The 21,652-nt window shown below is 46.2% G+C and overlaps 1 protein-coding gene across 1 annotated transcript in view; it reads right to left on the bottom strand.

Annotated features, from left to right (window-relative positions):
- Positions 1 to 3,533: 3,533 nt before the first annotated feature.
- The window catches only part of MAP2K4 (mitogen-activated protein kinase kinase 4), a 139,678-nt gene continuing 121,559 nt past the window's right edge, over positions 3,534 to 21,652 (bottom strand). Inside the window, exons 8-11 of the mRNA XM_030295062.1 lie at positions 21,357 to 21,434; positions 19,488 to 19,636; positions 7,933 to 7,978; positions 3,534 to 6,157 (exon numbers count right to left, since the gene is read on the bottom strand). Coding sequence (XP_030150922.1) covers positions 6,044 to 6,157; positions 7,933 to 7,978; positions 19,488 to 19,636; positions 21,357 to 21,434 — 387 coding nt within the window. The 3' untranslated portion in view covers positions 3,534 to 6,043. The remainder of the gene's footprint in view (positions 6,158 to 7,932; positions 7,979 to 19,487; positions 19,637 to 21,356; positions 21,435 to 21,652) is intronic.

Genomic DNA, 21,652 nt, shown 5'->3' with positions numbered 1-21,652 from the left:
GGAAACACACATAAGCCCGGCCTTCATCCTGCATATCCCCAGGACTTATTAAAGAATTTTAAACAGAAGAATGACACAATTCAATCAGCACTTTACAAAGGCTGGGGCACCTGGGGGGCCTAGTCAGTTAAGCGTCCGACTTCGGCTCAGGTCATGATCTCGCAGTTCGTGAGTTCGAGCCATGTGTCGTGATCTGTGCTGACAGCTCAGAGCCCGGAGCCAGCTTCAGATTCTGTGTCTCCCTCTCTCTGACCCTCCCCTGTTCATGCTCTGTCTCTCCTTGTCTCAAAAATAAATTAAAAAAAAAGTTTAAAAAAAATTTTTTAGATAAATAGACATCAAAAAATTAAAAAATATGGGCTCAGTCGATTAAGTGACCAACTCTTGGTTTCTGCTCAAGTCATGATCTCGTGGGTCGTGAGTTCAAAGCCCAGCATCAGACTCCGCACTGCCAGAGCCTCTCTCTCTCTCTCTCTCTCTCTGCCCCTCCCCGGCTCTCGCTCTCTCTCAAATATAAATAAACATTTAAAAAAGAAAAGGAAAAAAAAAAAGAGAGGTGAAGGGCAGTCACGGGGATAGATTGAAGGGGAACAAGCCCAGAGGTGAGGAAGACCGACTAGGAGGCAGAAACCCACAGTGAGAAATGAATGTGTCACACTGTCAATCAGAGTAGAGAGAAACAAAAGAAACTAGAGAAAATTACGGGATCCAACCAAAAGCACCTGGCTCCTACCCAGAAGAAGAAGGTGAAGAGAAAGAGGTCCCCAGAAGGCAAGTCTCACATATTCAAGGCAAGCCTTGACATATTCAGGAACAGAAGCTGATTCTAGCCAGTGCTTATGCTTTCTCTGCCCTCGGTTGAAACAACCCTCCACGCTTTGGAATTGGGTTGACCTTATAGAAACGGGCAGATGTGTCGGGACCCAGTCTTGCAAACAAAGAAATGAAGCTGCGAAATACCACCTGGGATCAAAAGCGAGCAGGAAGCGTGATGCTTCTAACCACACGCTGAAGGCATTTTTTCCAAAGAAATAAAAAATGTTCTCATCCATGGCTCCACGGACCGGACTCAATGTAGAGTTCGTGAGATAGGAAGGAATCATGTGCATGTAACGAATCTTGGCTTAAAACATTTTTTTAGCCATCTTATACACACACCTTATTTGTTATGTTGTTGAATAGGAAACACATGGTTTCTCCAGAAGACTCTCAACAAAGCATCAAGAGACAGAGATGGTCTGCCTCTGCCCAGGCACTGCCTTACAAAAGCTACCAAGTTCTTGAAGACTGGTACCCGGCGTGTGGGACTATCTACCTCACAGACTTGCATTCGCATTGAATCTGCGCAGAAAAGCTAGGAAAAACCAGAAGTCCTGTTTTTCAGTGCTTCAGCAAATCAAAGGCTGATAGAAATCTGATTCCTTATACATTATCCTTACTCAGTTATGACTTCACACTATGCTCTACAGATTGATAATTTCAGATGGCAGAGTCACATTTTGCATCGAAGAAGTAGAATACACTTTGGCAGACCCTCAGGAAAAGAACAAAACAAAAATAAAAACGCTAACGCAGACGTTGCGTTACCTTGTAATGATTTCAAGGTTTGAGACGAGAATTCTTGGATATTCGTTTATCGGAAAGATTTCCTGGATACTCGTTTATCTGAAAGAAATACATCAATTTAGTCCGTAGCAAATTCCCAGAAGGCACATGGAGGCTGGTGGTTCGGACTAACGGTATTCCTTACGCGCGCAGTCTCACACCAGCTTTCCATCACACGCGCGTGTCTTAAGAGTGCACCCTAAGAAGTGAGTCGCTCGTGCTATTGGATTTTCCCTCAGCCGACTTCATGAGGTATTTTAAGGAGTTGACAAGTTCAAGAGCGACAGTTCTTAGGTTCTCCATCCCTCACATCCCGAGTAATAGGTACAGATGCCATGCACGTGACTAGTGCATCCAGCCCTGGTCGAGAGCTGGAGACAGAAGTCGCCTCTGGACCTCCGAGACAAGGCGGCCAGTGTTCCAGGACGCTTCCAAGCCCCTCTGGGTCCCGTTTCTATCCTCCCGCAGCTAAGACACATGGAGGGAACCAGTAAGCGAAAAGGCACTTTAATACTAACTAAAAGCCATCACAATTTCCTCTCCTGCCAAATCCCCATTACCAGCGACTGCCACACGATGTCATCATGTTGATAGGGATATGAAGGCCTCTGTCCTGAATCCCGGGGGTGCTACACCTGACGCTGCCTTTGTATTGGCCACTAAGCCCCACTGAGCACCCCGCTCCAGAACCTCTGAGGTCAACTCATCCCCAAGACAAAGAAGCTGGCCTTGGTCAGGTTTATGAACAGAGTTACCCCAGCTGGAGTTCCCTCTCCCTCTCAACTCCGGCCTGCTTCTTGGGTGACAGTTTTTTGTTTTCTTAATTAATGTAGCATTTCCTACAGTGCATGTCACAGACGTGGATTTGAATCTCAGCTCCCCTCCCTGCTGCTACCGGAGCCACAAGTTTGCTTCTCCCAGCCTTGTTTCCGCTTTCGTTTTCCTCTCTTCTATCTAAGACGAGGCACTACAAACTGACTTTGGAAGGCTACAGTCAGGATCAAAGGAGATGAACACATACAGGAGAGGCAGGTTGCTCACAGTCTATTTCCCATGACATTGCCTTGCACGGCTAGGGTCTGGAAGCTCCGCGGGGTATCCTTTCCCCTGGCAGCAAAGGCGTAGCTGGGGAGGCTATCTACGGCCATTCCCTGGAGAACGTTCGATACTCACCTACCACGGCTGGTTCCAGAACGATACCTCCTGCATCTCAGATCAGGTTAGGAAACAGGCACGGGGGAAGAGTGAGGTGCTGAATCTGCATATGATCAATGAGTCAGGATTTGGCCAATAGCCGAGAGGTGCTAATGTAACAGATACATTCAGTGCTGGAGCTTTGAAGTTCTTCCCTCCCCCACTTTCCAGGCTCCCACGGCTTTCTGCTCAGCAACATCTATCCTCCCGCCCATAAACCTCTCAGGTCTGGCCTCCACAGGCCTTTGGCCCACAAACCTCCTCCCCACCCTTCTCTCTAAAGTAGCGGTGACCGCAATCTGAGCTGGTATCCAGTGCTCACCCAGCAGCGACGGCACCAGCGTGAGGCAGGCTGGGTTCTTACGAGCTGTGTACCTCCACCGTGACACAGGTTGAAGAACGGTACCCTTTTCCTTTAGCATCGAGAAAGCCAGGGCAGGTGAGGGCAACCAACAGAGGAGCAAACTGGAAAAAGAGACTGCATCACACCCACTCAACAGGTGCTTCACGAATACCTCTGTGGTTTCAAGAAGAGTGAGCAGAGAGAGAGACAGAGAGAGAGAGAGAGAGAGAGAGCGCAACCACAAGAAGGGAGGAGGGGGGGGAAAAAAAGGAGCCATAAACACTTCCAGAAGAAGGGAGTTTGTCCCAATGTGAAATGCACAGATAATTTAATGGAATTTACTTGATTTTTCCCCTCTCAGGGTCTGACTTCAGAAAATCAAATTACAAAGTCATCATCACAGCCTAGATTTATTACAACTGACCTGCAGGCAAAGGGTAGAACTATTACATAAACACTTCGATTCCATGTATATATCTTAAATAGAGGAGGAATTCAAACAAGAATACAGGATAAAATATTCCAAAGCTCCAAGAAGCAATTATGTTACTGAGCTCCATTTTTACAGACAAATAAGGCAATATCCCTGCACATTAGCTTTTTGATAATTTTTATACATTTTTTTTTCTATGGTACAAGAGAAAAATAACCAGAGCTCACAATGTACAGTCCTTACACTATTTTCACAGTTTGTGAACACTATACACCCTTTTGTTTTAATAAAGATACATTGTAATAAACTCCTTGCCCTTAAGTTTATAGTTTATAATAATCTATGATTAATACACTAAAATTGCCTTTTTATGTGGTTGTCCACACAACAGAACGGTCAGATTAGCTCCTGGACAGTCAGAATTGCTTTGATCTCCATGTGTCTAATGGCAAAGTGACCCTACGCTGAGCCAGACGGGAAGTTGACAGCAGAGAAACAGATTCCTCTTGAGTCGCCGGGGGCAACGGAGGATGATGGCTTGGTGCGGTCGAAGGAAGACGTGCAACGACGCCTCCGTTCAGAACACTGGGAAGTCTAAGGTTTGGGGAGCCAGGGAGGGGGGAGAAAAACAAGGAGACTGGGCAGGCGGACCAAAGTGAGAAATCATTTCTGAATTCTGAAAATGGACAGGGACGTAACCTTAAACAGCACCGTCTCCCCTCTATCGTTCTATACCGTTTGCGACGGCCACCCTGGGAGGAGACACGTCGACACCTGCCACCACCTGGTTCCTGGATGGCACTGTGTGCCTCTCGGCCCACGGCCGTTTCCTACCCAGTGTGCCTGAGCCACTCCCAAGGGCTGCTTAACTGTTACACGGAACCCAACGCTCAGTGCCGGGGAGGCCTGAGCGAAACCTAGGGAAGACCCGGCTAAGGGGTAAGTGAGGCAGCATAGCAAAAGAGAGCAGATTCTAGGGGTGGTCTTGGGCTTTGGGGTTTTGTGGGTTTTTGGTTGTTGTTGTTGTTGTTGTCTTTTTTTTTTTTTTTTTGTAGAATTCCAATTCCAAGAAACGACAGTGACCTGTGCCAGAGACTCTCACGGGTGACGAGCTTCTCTAAAGACTGCCATTTCAGACCCTCATCTGGTCAAATGTGTCTCTAGAAGATGCTTCCTCATCACCTACCACATCAGTGGGGCCCCACGCTCCTCAGCCTTTTACACGTTAGAGTGCAGGAGGGATTTGGGGCTAAATATCCCGGATGATTAAAAATGGTTTTGATATGGAGGGGTGGGGGGTAAAAGGCAAAATATTGGACTGAGCAAAAGTCAGTTAGCGGCAACAGACCACATGGGCAGGGGGAGGGATCCAGAAACCGAAGATGTGGGCCAGTGCGGGCAGACGACTGAGGTTTGGTCTCGTGCTGCCTATAAGCAATCTCTACGTCATCAGTCAAGGCACATCGCTTCTATAGCTACTTCTCCCTGTGAGTGAGTTATGATGGCTAAAGTATCAGGCTTGGGACCCAGGGGAAATACAGGGTGCTGTAAGTTGTTCCAGATCGGATGCTAGAATTGGAAACACCCGTAAACTTGGCCCTCAGCACGTTTTTCTTCTTTCAGTCCTGGTGGTTTGTGGCAGACGGAACATCAAGTTGGCAGGACACCGAACTTTGAGAAAGAAAATTCTTAGGGGCAGCACCTTCTGTGACAAGTGGCAGACTCCTGAGTCTTCCCGATGAAGAGAAGGACTAGTCAAGGAGAAAAGAACACGTTCTGTCCTGTCTCCGTATTTCAGGGTTCACCTCTTTGAACGCAACACGGTTTTTGGTAAAGAGAAACTCGTTCTAATTTAACGTGATATTTCGAACAGGAAATTTGGCTGAGCACATCGATCCCCGAACATCGACCGTGACGGTGAAGCAACAGAGTATCAAATCAGTAAATCTATTGCACTTGGTGAAGAGAGAAAATTAAAATTCCTCCTTTGTCTCCCAGCTCCAGAAGGCAATGCGTCTCGTTGGCTGTGCAAACCCTTCTCGCTCAAGCCCGAGTCTCTGTGTTCAGACGACGTACATCCATCACCGTGCGCTCCCAGTTTCTGGAAGTCTGACAAAACACCATTCCAGTGGCTGCGTCTCCAGGTTTTGAGTCTAGAAATGAAGTTAAGATGTGATCTGATCACAGTCAATAAATTGATCGTACTGACTTCCACATGTCACGGACACGTCCGTCACAAAAGAGCGGGGTGAGGTCTCTCTGACCAGCACGAACACTGTGTGATCGATCGGGTATCACGGGGATGCATGTCTAGGTGACAGGAGCATACACACAAGATGGAAACGAACACCAATCTCACTGCACGTGGTGTCTGGGCAAGCAATAAAAACACTGCGATGCGGGATGAAAATTCTTTACGTCTTGCCTCCTCTCAGCCCTTTTTCCTAGAGTCTGACGCAGCGGCGAGATCAGTCGACGTACATGGGGGAGCTGGGAGTGGCTGGCATTTGATCCAGGATTTTACAAACGTAGCATGCGACCTCTACGGTACGTTCTTCATACATCAAAATAAAGGGATGTTTCTGCAAGAAAAAAGAAAAGATGATCAAAGTTCGTAGGGGAGCCCACACTGAGCTTTTCCCAATTTCGATACGGCACGGGACGGAAGGCTCCCACCCCATAATCATAATGGCTGTGAAATACGGTCATGCTCGTTCCGAGAGACCGGTTAGTGGGTGTGGGCAAGCCCGATCTGGAAGAGCCATCCTGGCAGTGAGGTCAGGAGGCTTCTCTGCACACCGGGGAGGATTTGCTAGGCAGACAGCAGGAGAGCTGCTCCTCGGCCCCAAACACAGCTGGAGGCCCTGCCACCACCTGAGAGCCAGGAAGAGCCACATGAGTATGGGTTGCCACTCCCCGTGGGACACAGGCATAAGCTTCAACCTCCCATATCCCCCACGTGCAGAAGGATCTTAGAGAAGAGGCTGTTCCAGTGCTCCAGACCCTGCTCTGAAAGAGGCTCGACAGAATCCCATCCTGTGAACTTCGGCCCCCGTCCCCTCCGAAGCCACCAGCCCCGTATCTGCGTCACAAGCCCACCCTTTCACACGCCATCTCTACCAGTGTTTCTCTTTCATGGCTTCTCTAAGTACGTGGGCTGGGTATCTTCGGAGTCCCTGCTGGCACAGACCAGAAGTTTGACCTAACACCCTGGACAGCTAGGCAAGGGGGTCTTTGCTTCAACTATCACCACGTTATTGATTAGGTCACAGCATTTTGTTCACTGCCAGGACCGCAGCCATTCCAGCGCTGCTTAAAACAACCAAGTCCCAGGGATGGGTGAGCTTTTGAAGAAATGGAAATTTGCTGTATGATGTAAATTTGCATTGAGAGAGTTTAATACAGAATAATTTTGAATAATTTTGTAGGGGCAGCCTGGTGGCTCGGTTGGTTAAGCGTCCGACTTCAGCTCAGGTCATGAGCTCATGGTTTGTGGGTTCGAGCCCCGCGTTGGGCTGTGTGCTGACAGCTGAGTCTGGAGCCTGCTTCGGATTCTGTGTCTCCCTCTCTCTGCCCCTCCCCTGCTCACGCTCTGTCTCTGTCTCAAAAATAAATAAAACATTAAAAAAATTTTTTTAAATTACTTAAAAAAAAAAAAAAACTTTGTTAAACACACACAGGCCAGGCAGTGGACGGTGGCTCCTGAAATGAATGTTAAAATTCTGGGGGGTAATTTTTATGACATGTCAAGGCCAAATTTTTCCATGAGAATCTAGCCAAAAATTAGGAGGAAAATGTAACTTCAAATTTTCTCTTTCCAAATACTGGTTTCAAACATTATTAAAAAAAAAAAAACACTCAATGGTGGGGTGGGGGGTGGCGGTGGGGGAACCTGGGTAGTGGAATTGGTTAAGCATCTGACTCCTGATTTTGGCTCAGGTCATGATCTGGCGTTTGTGAGTTTGAGCCCGGCGTCAGGCTCCACGCTGACAATGGGGAGCCTGCTTAGGATTCTCTCTCTCTCTCTCTCTCTCTCTCTCTCTCTCTCTCTCTCTCTCTCCCCCCCCTCTCTCTCTCTCTCTCCCTCTCTCTCCCTCTCTCTCCCTCTCTCTCCCTCTCTCTCCCTCTCTCTGCCCCTCCCCTGCTTATACTCTCTCTCAAAAATAAACATTAGAAAAAATAAAATTATTAAAAACATAATAATAAAATACTCAGTTAGGTCAGGCTATTTGTTGAGAACACAGGAGACCATGACTTGCTTAGAGAATGAGCATGCTAAGAGCATTTGGGCGAGGAAATAACTAAAATTCCCAAGGTCTCATACAAATAACTAAAATTCCCGAGGTCTCATACTTACCAGAAGTTCTTTATACTTTGGCCTTTTGGATTCATCCTTCGTAAGGCTAAAATAACAGAAAAATACCATTATTAAAACGGAAACACAGTTACCCAAGTGCTTTTCTTTTCACAAGTGAAGTATCACAAAGAATCAAGCAGTTTTTTTCCTTCAGATACAAAAGGAACAAAGAGAACAACCTGCCAGATGTACGTACACACACACACACACACACACACACACACACACACACTTAATTTATAATCTAAGGATTTGTCCTCAGGATATTCAGTGTAGAAGCATTAGTGGAAAACAAGAAACAAGTTAACTACTGATTACAGATTACAGCACAGCTGCGAATACTACGAATAAATGTACGAATGTGTGTATAAAATTGTGTGTATGCACGTGTTTTCTAAATGCATACACTAGTATTTATACTGACACCACCCAAGAGAAACCAGAAGTCTGGGAAGTAAACTATATATAAATTTTATCAATTTATCCTTAGATTTTTTTTTTTTAATTTTTGCGCTCTGAGTTTCAATCCTGTGTCCTTTGGTCCAAACGTGGAGAGCACCACCGCCTTACTAAGGACTATATTGATATAATAAAACACTCTGCCCTGATATTTTTGCCTTGAATCCTACCTTGTCTAATTAATGTGGCCAGAGGTATTTTCATGTTGTTTATATTTACCATATTGGTCTGGGACCATGTATCTTAATCACCCCTCTCTTCCAATCTCAATTAAATTCTTTTTTTTTTTTTTACTTGCAAAAGTTAACACTGACAACGTAGTTCATCTATTTCTTTTTTCTGATTAATTGATTTTTATTTATTTTGAGAAAGAGAGAGAGAGAGCAAGGGAGGGGCTAGAGAGGGAATCCCAAGCAGGCCCCGCGCCATCAGCACGGAGCCTGACGTGGGCTTTGAACCCACGAACCGTGAGATCATAACCTGAGCTGAAACTAAGAGTCAGGCCTTTAACCGACTGAGCCCCCTCACCTGTTTCCAAACTCAGTGCTGTTTTCTATATTCCATACCTTCTGGGCGGGATGTGGTGCTGTGCTATGGCGACTATACCTACACCGAGTTCCAGTATGAAGGGATTCTCCTGGCAGACAACCCTCAGTGGCCAGCCTCTTCGGGATGACCTGGGCTGAAGAGAGCCACCTTAGCCTCCCTGGGGCAGCCTGAGCTCATGACTGCTCCACAGAGGGGCAGGGAAATCAAGACCCTCATGCATGTCAGGCCAACCCTGGAGGGTCATCCCAGTGGTACGCCTTGCCTGTAGAGGTCTTTGTTAAGATCTCACTGCAGGCCAACTTCCCTCTGCTCCTCTAGCTGTTGATGGCAAGGCCACTGCCATCTCATCCGCTTCACACACTGATCTCTGCCTCAAAAGCCTGGCTTCTGGGACGCCTGGGTGGGCTCAGTTGGTTAAGCATCTGACCTTGGCTCAGGTCACGATCTCACAGTTCGTGGGTTTGAGCCCCACATCAGGCTCTGGAGGACAGTGCAGAGAACTGCTTGGGATTCTCTCTCTCCGTCTCTCTCTACTCCTCCCCAAGTCACGCTTTCTCTCACTTTCAAAATAAATAAACTTAAAAAAAAAAAAAAAAAAAAGACAGAAAAGCCTGCCTTCCAGGGAACCAAGCTGCAACACCCTTCTCCTGGGTTCACTCTCCTTCTGGGCCAAGTATATCTTTTCAAGCAATCTATGAATGGTAAACTCTTACTCTTTCCATTCCTGGAAAAATCTGTATTTCCTCCTTATTTTGAATTATAATGGAGTGCCGACGTATAAAGCTTTAGGGCAAGGCTAACAATTCTTTTTCCTCCGTGGAAACAAGGAGCTATGGCTCGCTTTCTGGCAATTACTGTGGCTCATCGCAAGGTGGCTGTCAGTCTAATTGATTGCTTACACCTTCCCAGACAGTCTACATTCCTGCTAACTTCTACACTACTGTTCTCCACTCGTCCTTCAGGGCATTTAGATACACATTTAGATACCTTCGTGTCTCCCACGCGGCACAGAGATCTGATTCCAAGCTGAGAACATCAAGTCTCAAATGCTTCGCCACATGATCTCCAATACCGCTTCTCCCACTTCCAGAATTACGTCCCGCCACGTTCGCTACACGTATCTTACCAGTTCCCTTTCTGTTCCCCCTGGTGCTCAACCACTCTTTCACGCAGTTGAATCTGTGTCATGCTGGGAAATCCCTGTGGCCTATCTGCCAACTTCCCCAGTTCTATCCCCAGTTGTTTCCGGCCTAGAGTACATCAAATATGCGGTCTTTTGTATCGACGGCTAAGTTTTTTTCATTTCTAAATCTCTGCATCAGTTTTCATAGCCAACTGTTTATCATTTCTGTTTTACTTCTTTCTCAGCTTTGTAAAAAATTTTTTAAGGCTTCTTTATTTTTGAGAGAGACAGAGAGTGAGAGAAAGGCAGAGCACAAGCAGGGGAGGGGCAGAGAGAGAGGGAGACACAGAATCCTGAGGAGGCTCCAGGCTCCAAGCTGTCCGCACAGAGCCCGACACGGGCCCCGAACCCACGAACCGCGAGATCACGACCTGAGCCGAAGTCGGACGCTTAACCGACTGAGCCCCTCAGGAGCCCCACTTCTTTCTCAGTTTTAATCGAACTTACACCCTCATTTCCTCGGACAGCCTAAATATACTTATTTTATTTTGAACTGTATTTTGGACTAGTCTACAAGCTCAGCTTGATTTAAAGTAAATTCATGTTTTGTTTTATTAGTTGATTTTTTTTTTTTTTTTTTTTTTTTTTTTTTTTTTTTTTTAGCATCAGACTCCATGCATTTTGGAATTCTGGCTTGCACGGTGCGCACGCTTATGCATGCATTTGTTCCGCAAATCTCAGAGTGCCTAGCCGGTACTACAACCCGAAGCAGGAGGCAGAGCTAGATAGAGCCATTTCACCACTGCTACTCCTTTTTGGGTCCACCGCTACAGAACAAGGTCCCCCGACGGCTCTTTGAAGTTCCAGCCCCCTGCTGATATCAGGATTATCATAGATCCAGTCCTCTGGTTACACAAACAGTATCTATGCCCTCGCCATTCTGTGTCCCTGCAGCACGCGGTGGCCCAGGCAGGGACTGACACGGGCGTGTTTTCACTCCCCAGACCCTGATTTCTAGGCAGAGCCCAATTCCTGTGGATCGCCGTCCGGAAAAGAGCACTTGTCGACCCCTGATCGTGCAGGAAGTGATGCCCCGGGCAGAGCAAGGCCAAGGCTCCAGACCTCCAGAGCATTTCCATCACACCGGTCATCCACACAGACGTTTACTTCGTAAAGCTGCCACGATCTTAGGTTTTCGATTTTTCCATGTCAACTACTGTAGCAAAAAGCTGCACCAACGTAGAAACTCGCGATGCCATCTGAGTAGAAATGTTTAACCAAGTTCTTATTAACACTGACGATCTTCTGTTTCAGAATTACTACTGCCATTAGTTTGGTCCCACTTATCACGTGAAACCCAACCAGTTAAACCCCATACATCCAATAAGGTTGAGTCACTTGTCAAATTAAGGTCAATGAAATAAAATTTTAAAGTTTACCTCCTTGGCCACACTTGGAGTGCTATGGCCACCACGGTGGACAGGGCAGGTTACAAAACTTTCCCATCATTTCAAAAGTTCTGCTGACAGCTTCACACCCACTTCTCAGTTTACTCATCTCTCTTCAATCATCACACCTAATGTTTATTCCAGCCACTGAATTTGTAATGTGTGCTTTTTATCTCTGGACGTTCCCTTTTGTTCTTCAGAGATGCGTGTTCCTTGCTTCTATTTCCGAGCTTCTTCATTTTTCTTTAAATGTACGAAAAGACTTTTTCTAATTGTCCTAATATCTGAAGTCGTCGGATCTATCCCTGCCATCGGTTGTTTCTACTAATTCTCGTTCCTTGTGCTTGGGAGTGAGTGTTGGCATTTCTTCTGAACTCACACTGCATTCCACTTTTTCCTGGGGAATTCTGGGGCCCTGGCTTGAAGGATCTGGCCTTGCTTCTGCCGAACAACTAGTCTTTCTGATCAGTAGCCTCTTGGAATCCTTACCTCCCATAATTTATTGAAGTCAATTTTTCTTCACCTGAAGTACAGTTGACACACACTGTTACGTTAGCTTCAGGCGTACGACACAGCGATTCAACAAGTCTGTGCGTCAGGCTGTGCTCCCGCTGGTCACCATGCGACACCATTGCAATGTCACTGACCACGTTCCCCACGCTGTGCCTCTTATCCTCATGACTTACTCATCGCACAACTGGAAGCCTGGCCGCCCTTCCCCCCTCCACCTCTTTCACTCCTCCCCTGCCCTCCTCCCCTCTGGCGGCCATCAATTCTCAGTTTTCCCAGGTCTGTTTCTGCTGTTTGTCTATTCATTTGTTTTGTTTTTTCGGATCCCGCGCATAAGTGAAATCATGGCATCTTTCTCTGATTCCTTTCGTTTAGCATAATATCCTCTAGCTCCATCCATGTTGTAACAAATGACAAGATTTTCTTTTTTTTATGGCTGAGTAATATTTCATTACACTCAGGCACGCGCACACCCACCCTACCCCACATCTTTATCTGTACAACCATGGATGCTTCCATATCTTGGCTATTATTAAAAAATGCTGCAGTAAACACAGCGGTGCACACATTATTTCTGAATTCATGTTTTCATTTTCTTCGGCTAAATACCCAGTAATCGAACCACTGGATTGTATGATGTTTCTACTTTTAATTTTTTCAAGACCATCTATACTGTTTTCCACAATGGCTGCACCAATTTGCATTCCCACCAACACTGCGTGAGGGTTCCTTTCTCTCCACCCCCTTGCCAACACTTGATATTTCTAGGCTTTTTAATTCTAGCCATTCTGACAGGTATGAGGTGATACCTCATTGTGGTTTTGATTTGCATCAATTGTCATTTCCCTGACAATGAGTGACACTGGACTTCTTTTCATGTGTCTGTTAGCCATCTGGATGTCTTCTTTGGAAACATGTCTATGCAGGTCCTCTGCCCATTTTTTAATGGTATTATTTACAGTTTTTTGGTGTTGAGTTGTACGAGTTCTTTACATATTTTGGATATTAACCCCTTACTGGAGATCTTACCTCCCATAATTTCTGATTCCACATAGTTTTAGAACTCTGTGGACTCCATGGCGTTGTTCTAATGCTGCTACATTTTAAAAGATACCATGAAACGTTTAACCGGTATTTTAGTAGTTTTGGTGCAATTCCTGTCCTGGATCGAATGCACCCTAATAATCTAAAGTGGTCTCACCCATCATAACACTCGTCAGGTACTGCTCTATGTCTTTCTACACTGGTGTGAACATTAATGTGTGCCTGTGTTTTCAACGAAAGCTTGTCAAGTTTTCTCTCTGAATGCAAAAAACAACAACAAAATCTTACAACATCCCTAGATGGCTTTTTTTTCCCCCTCCCCTCTGAGTTAATTTGGTCTGGTACTATAATTTAGGGACTAAGGTTTTCTTCAAGTAAAGATAATTTTTATTTTAATTCTCTCTCTACTATAATCAGTTAAGTGGGGTCTCCTGGATTTTGTTCTCCAGGACTCCTATCGTGTGTCTCCTGTTCGTCTTTCTTACCCCTCTTGTCTGCAGGATTCACTCAAGGGTGTTTCCTGCTCTATAGATTCGGTCAACCGTGCAATACCCAATATGCTGTTTACCACCATTTCCTCCTCTTCAATTCAGAAACCGTGTTTGTTCATTGAAAAACCTGTCCTGAATTCAAATTCATCCATTCTGACCAGTTTTCGTCCCTGACTTCTTCACTGGCAAATTTTACAAGGGAGTGTTGGCTCCAAGTTTGCAGGCTGATACGGCGCTCATCTTCATTTGTGTTTCTTCACGCCCCCAGGGCATCAGTGCTCGTGTCACAGCCCTGGGTGACCGGGAGAAAGAGTAGAGGGCCATCTCTGGAGCACTGTCACCTTGCCAAGGGATGCGTTTCCTGGGTTGTTAGGACAGCTTCCGCTGTGCTCCCAGACTCTGACCAACACAAGTGTCCTCAGCAGGAGTCACTTCAGCAGAGCCTGAGCCAAGGAGAAGGCAGGGGTGAACACTGCCGAAGAGTCCCGGCCGTGCCTGGGATCCAGTAGAGAATGCTCCCTCGAGACGTTTTTCGGATCGAGATAAGCTTCCTAACTGCCTGTCCCTCAAGCTGCCTCTTTTTCCGGGTCCTGCTGTGCCCAGCTGAGCAGTTCCTGTGCAGATCTCCTACCGCCCCCGTGGCGCTCTCCCTCTGTGCATGCAAACTCTGCCATCAGTTGGCCCATCCCTGAAGTCAGTCTCATCTGTGCTATTTCACAAGAAGTCCTTGAGGACAGTGCAAGTAAAGGCTGGGTTTCCCTTTTAAAAATTCCATTAATGACTTAAGGGGCACCTGGGTGGCTCTGCCAGTTAAGTGTCTGACTCTTGGTTTCGGGTCAGGTCATGACCTCATGGCTCATGGGATCGAGCCGTGCACTGGGCTCCGTGCTGACAGTGCTGAGCCTGCTTGGGATTCTGGGTCTCCCTCTCTCTCTGCCCCTCCCCCACTTGTGCACACTTTCTCTTTCTCTCAAAATAAATAAACTTCAACAAATCTGTTAATGATTTAAATAGGAAGTTAAAGCAGGGAGAATTTAAACTGTGAGCTGGCGTCATCATTTTGGTCCCTAAGTGCTTCTTCTTATTCCTTAAGCGAACTTTTTTTTACATTTATTTATTTTGTTTATTTTTTATTTTTTTATGTTTATTCATTTTTGAAAGACAGAGAGAGACAGAGCATGAGCGGGGGAGGGGCAGAGAGAGAGGGAGACACAGAATCCGAAGCAGGTTCCAGGCTCCGAGCTGTCAGCACAGAGCCCGACGTGGGGCCTGAACTCATGAACTGCGAGATCATGACCTGAGCTGAAGTCGGATGCTCAACAGACTGAGCCACCCAGGCGCCCCCCCCTTAAGCAAACTTTTGATTGAAGCATACATTCAGGAAAACACAAACGCCCTCAGCATGGAACAAAAATAAAGAGTATCAATATTCTGATTCTATTACCTTTTATTCATTCTTGTCTGCTTTTTGAAATTCCACGTCAATGAAACCATACACGCTGTTTTATGTATTGCTCCTTTCACTCAACACTGTTTGAGGTTTACCCGTGGCTGAGTGTAGCAACAGTCCAACCTCCGATGCTGTGTACCACTGTGCTAACAATGCTAGAACTTACTGTCCACTCTCCTGGGGATAAATGCTATTCTTTTCCCTACATTTATTTATTTATTTTTGAGGGAACAGAGAAGGGGCAGAGAGAGAGGGAGACAGAGAATCCCAGGCAGGCTATGCGCTGTCAGTGCAGAGCCTGATGCGGGGCTGGAACTCACGGACCCTGAGATCACGACCTGGGCCGAAATCAAGAGTTGGCCACTTTACCAAGTGAGCCACCCAGGCGCTCCTTTCTGACTGGAGATTATTACGAATACACCGTTGTGAACATTCTTCCACACGTCCTTTAGCGTGCCTCTGTCTCTGTTTTCGCTGGGCATCCACTTGGGACAGAATTGCTGGAGCATAACGTAGGCACCAGCTGTATTCCACCGGCTGTATGAGATACTGCCAATCTCCCAATGACACTGCACCACATACAGTCTTACAGCTACTGCACGGGACTTCCAGGGGCTTCCAGACCCTCCTGTACCATCAGCCTTTTAAACTGTAGTCAATTCTGGCGATGGTAATGGTATTTCATCGTAGGATTTCATTTGAGTTCCCCTGATGTCCCATCACACCCGAGGAACACCCTTTCATATGCTGACAGAGCACCCGAATATCATCTTTTTAAGCACCTTTTCAAGTATCTGGCCATTTTCGGTTGTCACTTTCATAGTGTAAGTGTTCTATACTCATAGGTACTCTCTACGTATTCTGCTTGAAAGTCCCGTATCGAGTGTCTGTACGGCAAGGAGACCGCATGGGAGGGCATTTCATTCATTGGTGTCTCCTCATCAAAAGACATTCTCAGTTTTAATGAAATTGAATTTTATCAATCTCTTCTTTTACGCTTAGCAGCTTTCTGTGTGCTGTTGGGAGAAATCTTAATCTACCCAAAGACCGTGAGACTATGTTCCCATATCTCCTATATGCTTTTAACTCACACAACTGAAGAAACTCAGTTTGGCAGAAAAACAGCTCTAGGGGAGTACTGAGAAATGTGGCCAGGGCCATAAACCAGGTCCAGGTTATAATGGGTTTTGAGGGGCCCCTGGGTGGCTCAGTCAGTTAAGCGTCCAACTCTTGATCTTGGCTCAGATCATGATCTCACGGTTCGTGAGTGTGAGCCCCTCATCAGGCTCTGTGCTGACAGCTGGAACCCTACTTGGAATTCTCTCTTTCCCTCCCCCTCTCTCTGCCCCTCCCCAACTCATGCTCTCTCTTGCTCGCTCTCTCTCTCTCTCTCTCTCTCTCCCTCCCTCCCTCCCTCAAAATAAACAACAACAACAAAAAGTTTTTTTTAAATAATAATGTGTTTTGAAAGCCATGTTAATTTAGTCTTTATTTTAAGGGCCAGGGTAAGCCTCTAGACCAGTACTCTCTAATCTTTTATTCATTACTGCCCTACCTTCCTGTGAAATTTCAATTCCGCCAATCTGCAGACGTTCTGTAGCAGCCCTTTGGAGGGCTGCAGACCATTACGCTATCCAAGAGGTTTTCCTCTCCAGAATAAATTTCTGCCCCCTTAGGGGTGATAGCACGCTATTAAAAATGCATGCTCTAGGCAGTTTTAAACAAAAAGTAACATGATCAGACGTACATCAATAAAAATACAACTCTGACAAAAAGGAGAATGGTTTGGCACAAAACGGCACTGGATTACGAGGAAACCAATCAGAAACCTGAATGATCCAGGTTAGCGAGGACAGAAAATGCCCAGGAACAGTGGAAGGGAGGATGGACAAACACAGAGAGCTGATAGGAGCAGGTCATAAAAACAGATGTACTCCAACTACGGCCCCTGATGATCTGGAATGAGATGGATCCATGGACCTACTCAGGGAAAACAATGGAACACTGATGTCTATAACCATTATCTACAGGGGAGAACTGGCAACGAGAGACACAGAAATTTAAAAAAATATACAAGTACTACACATAGGTGCAACAAAACCAGTCAAGAGATCAAGGGACTGGGCGCCTGGGTGGCTCAGTCAGTTGAGCGTCTGACTCTTGATTTCGGCTCAGGTCATGATCCCAGGGTCGTAGGATCAAGCCCCACATCAAACTCTGAGCTGACAGTGTGGAGCCTGCTTGGGATTCTCTCTCTCGCCCTCTCTCTCTCTGCCCTTCCCCTGCACGCACACACACTTTCTCTCTCAAAGTAAATAAATAAATACTTAAAAAAAGACCAGACCAGGGGCTCCTGGGTGGCTCTGTCGGTTGAGTGTCCGACTTCGGCTCAAGTCATGATCTCACGGTTTGTGAGTTCGAGGCCCGCGTCAGGCTCTGTGCTGACAGCTCGGAGCCTGGAGCCTGCTTCGGATTCTGTCTCCCTCTCTCTGCCCCTCCCCCACTCTCTCTCTCTCTCTCTCTCTCTCTCTCTCTCTCTCTCTCTCAAAAATGCATAAACATTAAAAAATTTTAAAACTAAAGGGGGCGCCTGGGTGGCTCAGTCGGTTAAGCGTCCGACTTCGGCTCAGGTCACGATCTCGCAGTCTGTGGGTTCGAGCCCCGCGTCGGGCTCTGTGCTGACAGCTCAGAGCCTGGAGCCTGTTTCAGATTCTGTGTCTCCCTCTCTCTCTGACCCTCCCCTGTTCATGCTCTGTCTCTCTCTGTCTCAAAAATAAACATTAAAAAAATTAAAATAAAATTTAAAAAATAATTTAAAAAATAAAACAAAGAGATCGAGGGATTAAACAACTCTTAATTATTTTAGAAATTATGCTCTTTGACTCACACAGATTACTTTAACCAAATTACTTCATTAAAATGGAATATATAAAATTATCACATGCAATTATATAAACTGTATAGGTGTTTGCAAACTGGTAAAAATGGAAGAAGCAGGGGCACCTGGGTGGTTCATCTGGTTAAGCATCTGACTCTTGATTTCAGCTCAGGTCATGATCTCACAGGTTCGTGGGATCGAGCCCCATGTTGGGCTCTGTGCTAACCGTGCAGAGCCTGCTTGGGATTCTCTCTCTTTCTCTGTCTCTCCCCTCTCCCCTGCTTGCACAAACTCACTCTCTCTTCCTCTCTCTCTCAAAATAAATATATAAGCTTAAAAAAGATAAAAAAGGAAAAAGCAGCCAATTTGAGTCATGCTAATGGTCCTCTTCCACCTAGAAAACCCTGAGGTATCCGTCACCCCCTGGGAAACCATTGCAAAAGGAGAATTTCATTACAAAAGATGAAAGGGACTTAAAAACTAGAGTCTAACAAATATTTTCTAATTATTCAAAAAGAGGGCAATGCTGGACCATGAAATGTAAGTCTTACAGGGCCTAGAAAGAGGAGGGAGATAGCGTTCTTGGCAAGAAAAAAATGAGCAGAAAAAGGAAAGCATTTTCAAGAACACTTTTTACCCAGAAACACATTATTTTAAATCATGTTGGATACACAGAATAATTATCAAAAATATTCAAATGATAACAAAACAGGTGTCATTTAAAACACAGACTGAAACAGGGGCACCTGGGTAGCTCAGTCAGTTAAGCACCCGACTTCAGCTCAGGTCATGATCTCACAGTTCGTGAGTTCGAGCCCCGCGTCGGGCTCTGTGCTGACACCTCAGAGCCTGGAGCCTGCTTCAAATTCTGTGTCTCCCTCTCTCTCTGCCCCTAGCCCCTCACATTCTGTCTGTCTGTCTGTCTCTCTCTCTCTCTCTCTCTCTCTCTCTCTCTCCCTCTCAAAAATAAATAAAACATTAAAATACAGACTGAAACAGTACAAAGCACGACTGTGTTCCTGCCGTATCTGCACGTTCTTATTTTTACGTTCTACGCACACGCAGGTGTGCACATGCACACACACCTGTTAAAAGGTGGACAAACAACACCAGGTGTCGGGCTCACAGCTTCCCCGGAAGCGGCTTTCAGAGAGCCAGTACTCAGCCGACCCACCAAGCTTTGGGTGGTCTCTCCTACGTGCATCGCACTATGTCATAGGCTGTGTCGGAGCAGAGGGCCAGCCCTGAAATGCCAATCTGACCTGGTAGGTTCTTGACTTCGTAAAAGCTTCCCCGCAATTCTAGCACAACTGCACTGTTAGAGCCGCACCTGAATAAGATGATCAGTCTCACAGAGGCTGGATTTCTTGTACCAGGTACTAGAAATCAGTATCCAACTAGCAGAACACAAGAGCGATGCTCTCCAGGCCCGCTGGAACCTTCCGTGTGGCCAAAGTGGCCCAGAGTTGTGGCACAGAGGCAGAGCGACAGGAAGAAGGCCACCCCCCCCCCCCAGGGCATGGAGGCCCAGTGCTGCAGGGAGCCAGGAACACTGGCTGTTCTCACCGCGTGTTTGTTGCGCATTTGAACATCACGTACTCACCACAAGTTGACAAAGTTGATGAAACTGGGGGAGAACTCCCTTTCCTCCGAGTTACTCAGCTGTGGAGGGTCTCCTTTCACGACTTGTGTTAGTTGATCGAATACACTATTCCACTTTGGGTAAGGAAATCGGCCTGTGGCTAACTCGTACTAAAGAGAACACAGAGGGTAAAGCAAGATATACAAGATATATAATTTTCCCAATTAGTAAGGCTAAGCGGAAGGAGTGATTAGAAATCAAGGTAATACAGAGAATTCCGTATCAACTGAGTTCAAGGACTGGGACTAAAGGAAACCCCAAACTTAAGCCCGGACCATGTCCCCACCACATAAGAGCTGGGATAGCCCTCAATTCTGATTCCTTTGTGTGAAGGATCCTGGAAGGTTGGCTTTAGAACACTCTCGGTACAAAGTCTGCACAGTCGATAGTTATCTGAATGGAAGGCCACGTCCAGAACAGTGGTCATATTCATTTTTAAGGGAAGAGAAGGTTCAATCAACAAAAGCCCAACCTGAGCTCAAAGGAAGCAATGTGCGATTCTGTTCTCCAGCCATCCTGTGGTTACTACAGTTTTGACCACAGCCAGATATTACCACAACAGAAGAAATCAAGTCTGGATCAAAACCCCAATGGTGGGGTGCTCAGGACAGCATCTCTAAACCATCCCAAACCAGATCCGAAGGATCTTACGGACGTTATGTCCCAATTGTTCAAAGGTCAATTCTCCCCTTTCTCTTGCTCTGTTCTGAGGATAATGAAAACCCAGAAATTGTGCTTTTTCCAAAAAAGTAGGTCTAAGTCTGCAGCATGGCCTAAATGAGCCCCGTTTTAGGTATGCTGGTAGGTGATCGCTATGCGAGGGTGTGACCCCAAGCTCATGAGAGAAGAAGGCACCTGAGAGGCAGCACTGAGGACAGCGCCTCAGGGCTTCTTCAGCTGAGGGCTGTGGGACCTCATTACAAAGGGGAGGAAATGAACGGGAAAGTTTGGGGCTGCCTACCAAACAGGGCACAGCCCCATCTAGTGATGGGAAATTCACAGCCCATGTAGAAAAAGCTGTCCAAGGTCAGAAAAACACCACCAAGCCGTGATAAAGCAGCAAGCACAAGAAAAGAAATCCAAAATTTCAAAACAACATTTGGTAACAAAGATAAGTAATGAGCAAATACAGATAACTTTTAAGATAGAAGGAAAATTTCAGTACAGGTACAGGTGAGAAAGAAGAATTTGCTTAATTGTGCTTGGCTGCAAGTTAAGTAGCTTCCTTACTATTCTTTCTCAGTGTTGTTTGAAAGTAGAACTTTCATTAGGTTTATTGCCTCGGTTGTTCTGGTTCCACAAGAACTGAATTACTTGTAGCTCATTCACGTGTGACTTTTCTGTTCAGTGAGTAGAAGATTCCAAGTAGAAACTCTACTCGTCCGTGTCAACACATACACCTAATACACATGCTGTACAGAGAGTACATGCTATTCCCGCTGGAGGCAGCAGCAGACAGGTGCCTTCACCGCTGCACTGCCCGTGGGGGCGCCGCCCTCCCCCGTTCCTGTTCCTAGTGCGGTTGCTGGCACCTCGTATCTGTGGCCAAGGGACCCAGCGCGACACCAAAGAGCCCAAGGCACTTCCTAAACCTTGAGGGAAACTGTCAACTCTGGTTTGATTTTTAAAGTAAAACACATACTTTTTTTCAACAACTAGAAGATATAGTCCCTGTGATTATGACCATGGAGGAAAAAAACAGGTAAGTAAAGTCAAAGACTAGGAGAGAGAGAGAGAGAGAGAGAGAGAGAGAGAGAAAGGCAGTTCTTATGAGGGGTAGAAGACTGATAAAATTTTCTTTCAATGCTACATCTACCATGACGAACGTACCAATGTGATCCCCAAACTCCAGACATCAGAGCGGACATCATATCCTTGTCGAGATGCACTTGGGTCTATTCTTTCAGGCTGGAACACAAAGAGAAGTCACAGTCATTAATCATGCAAACCCTCAAGGTTCAGGGTGGAAGCAACCGCTGGGTAGGTGGCTGAAATGCCAGCATACTTCTAGAAGAATCCACATGTGGGGTCAGACTTGGAGCAACAGGAAGCCATCATCGTATTGAAAACAATCCACAAAACCCAACCTAATGGCCACCTCCATAAAGGGAAAACAAAGTGACTCT

This window comes from Lynx canadensis, chromosome E1 (genome assembly GCF_007474595.2).
Source record: "Lynx canadensis isolate LIC74 chromosome E1, mLynCan4.pri.v2, whole genome shotgun sequence".
Lineage (NCBI taxonomy): Eukaryota > Metazoa > Chordata > Mammalia > Carnivora > Felidae > Lynx > Lynx canadensis.
Note: the sequence above shows the minus strand (reverse complement) of the source record. Positions and strands in the feature narration are given on the sequence as shown.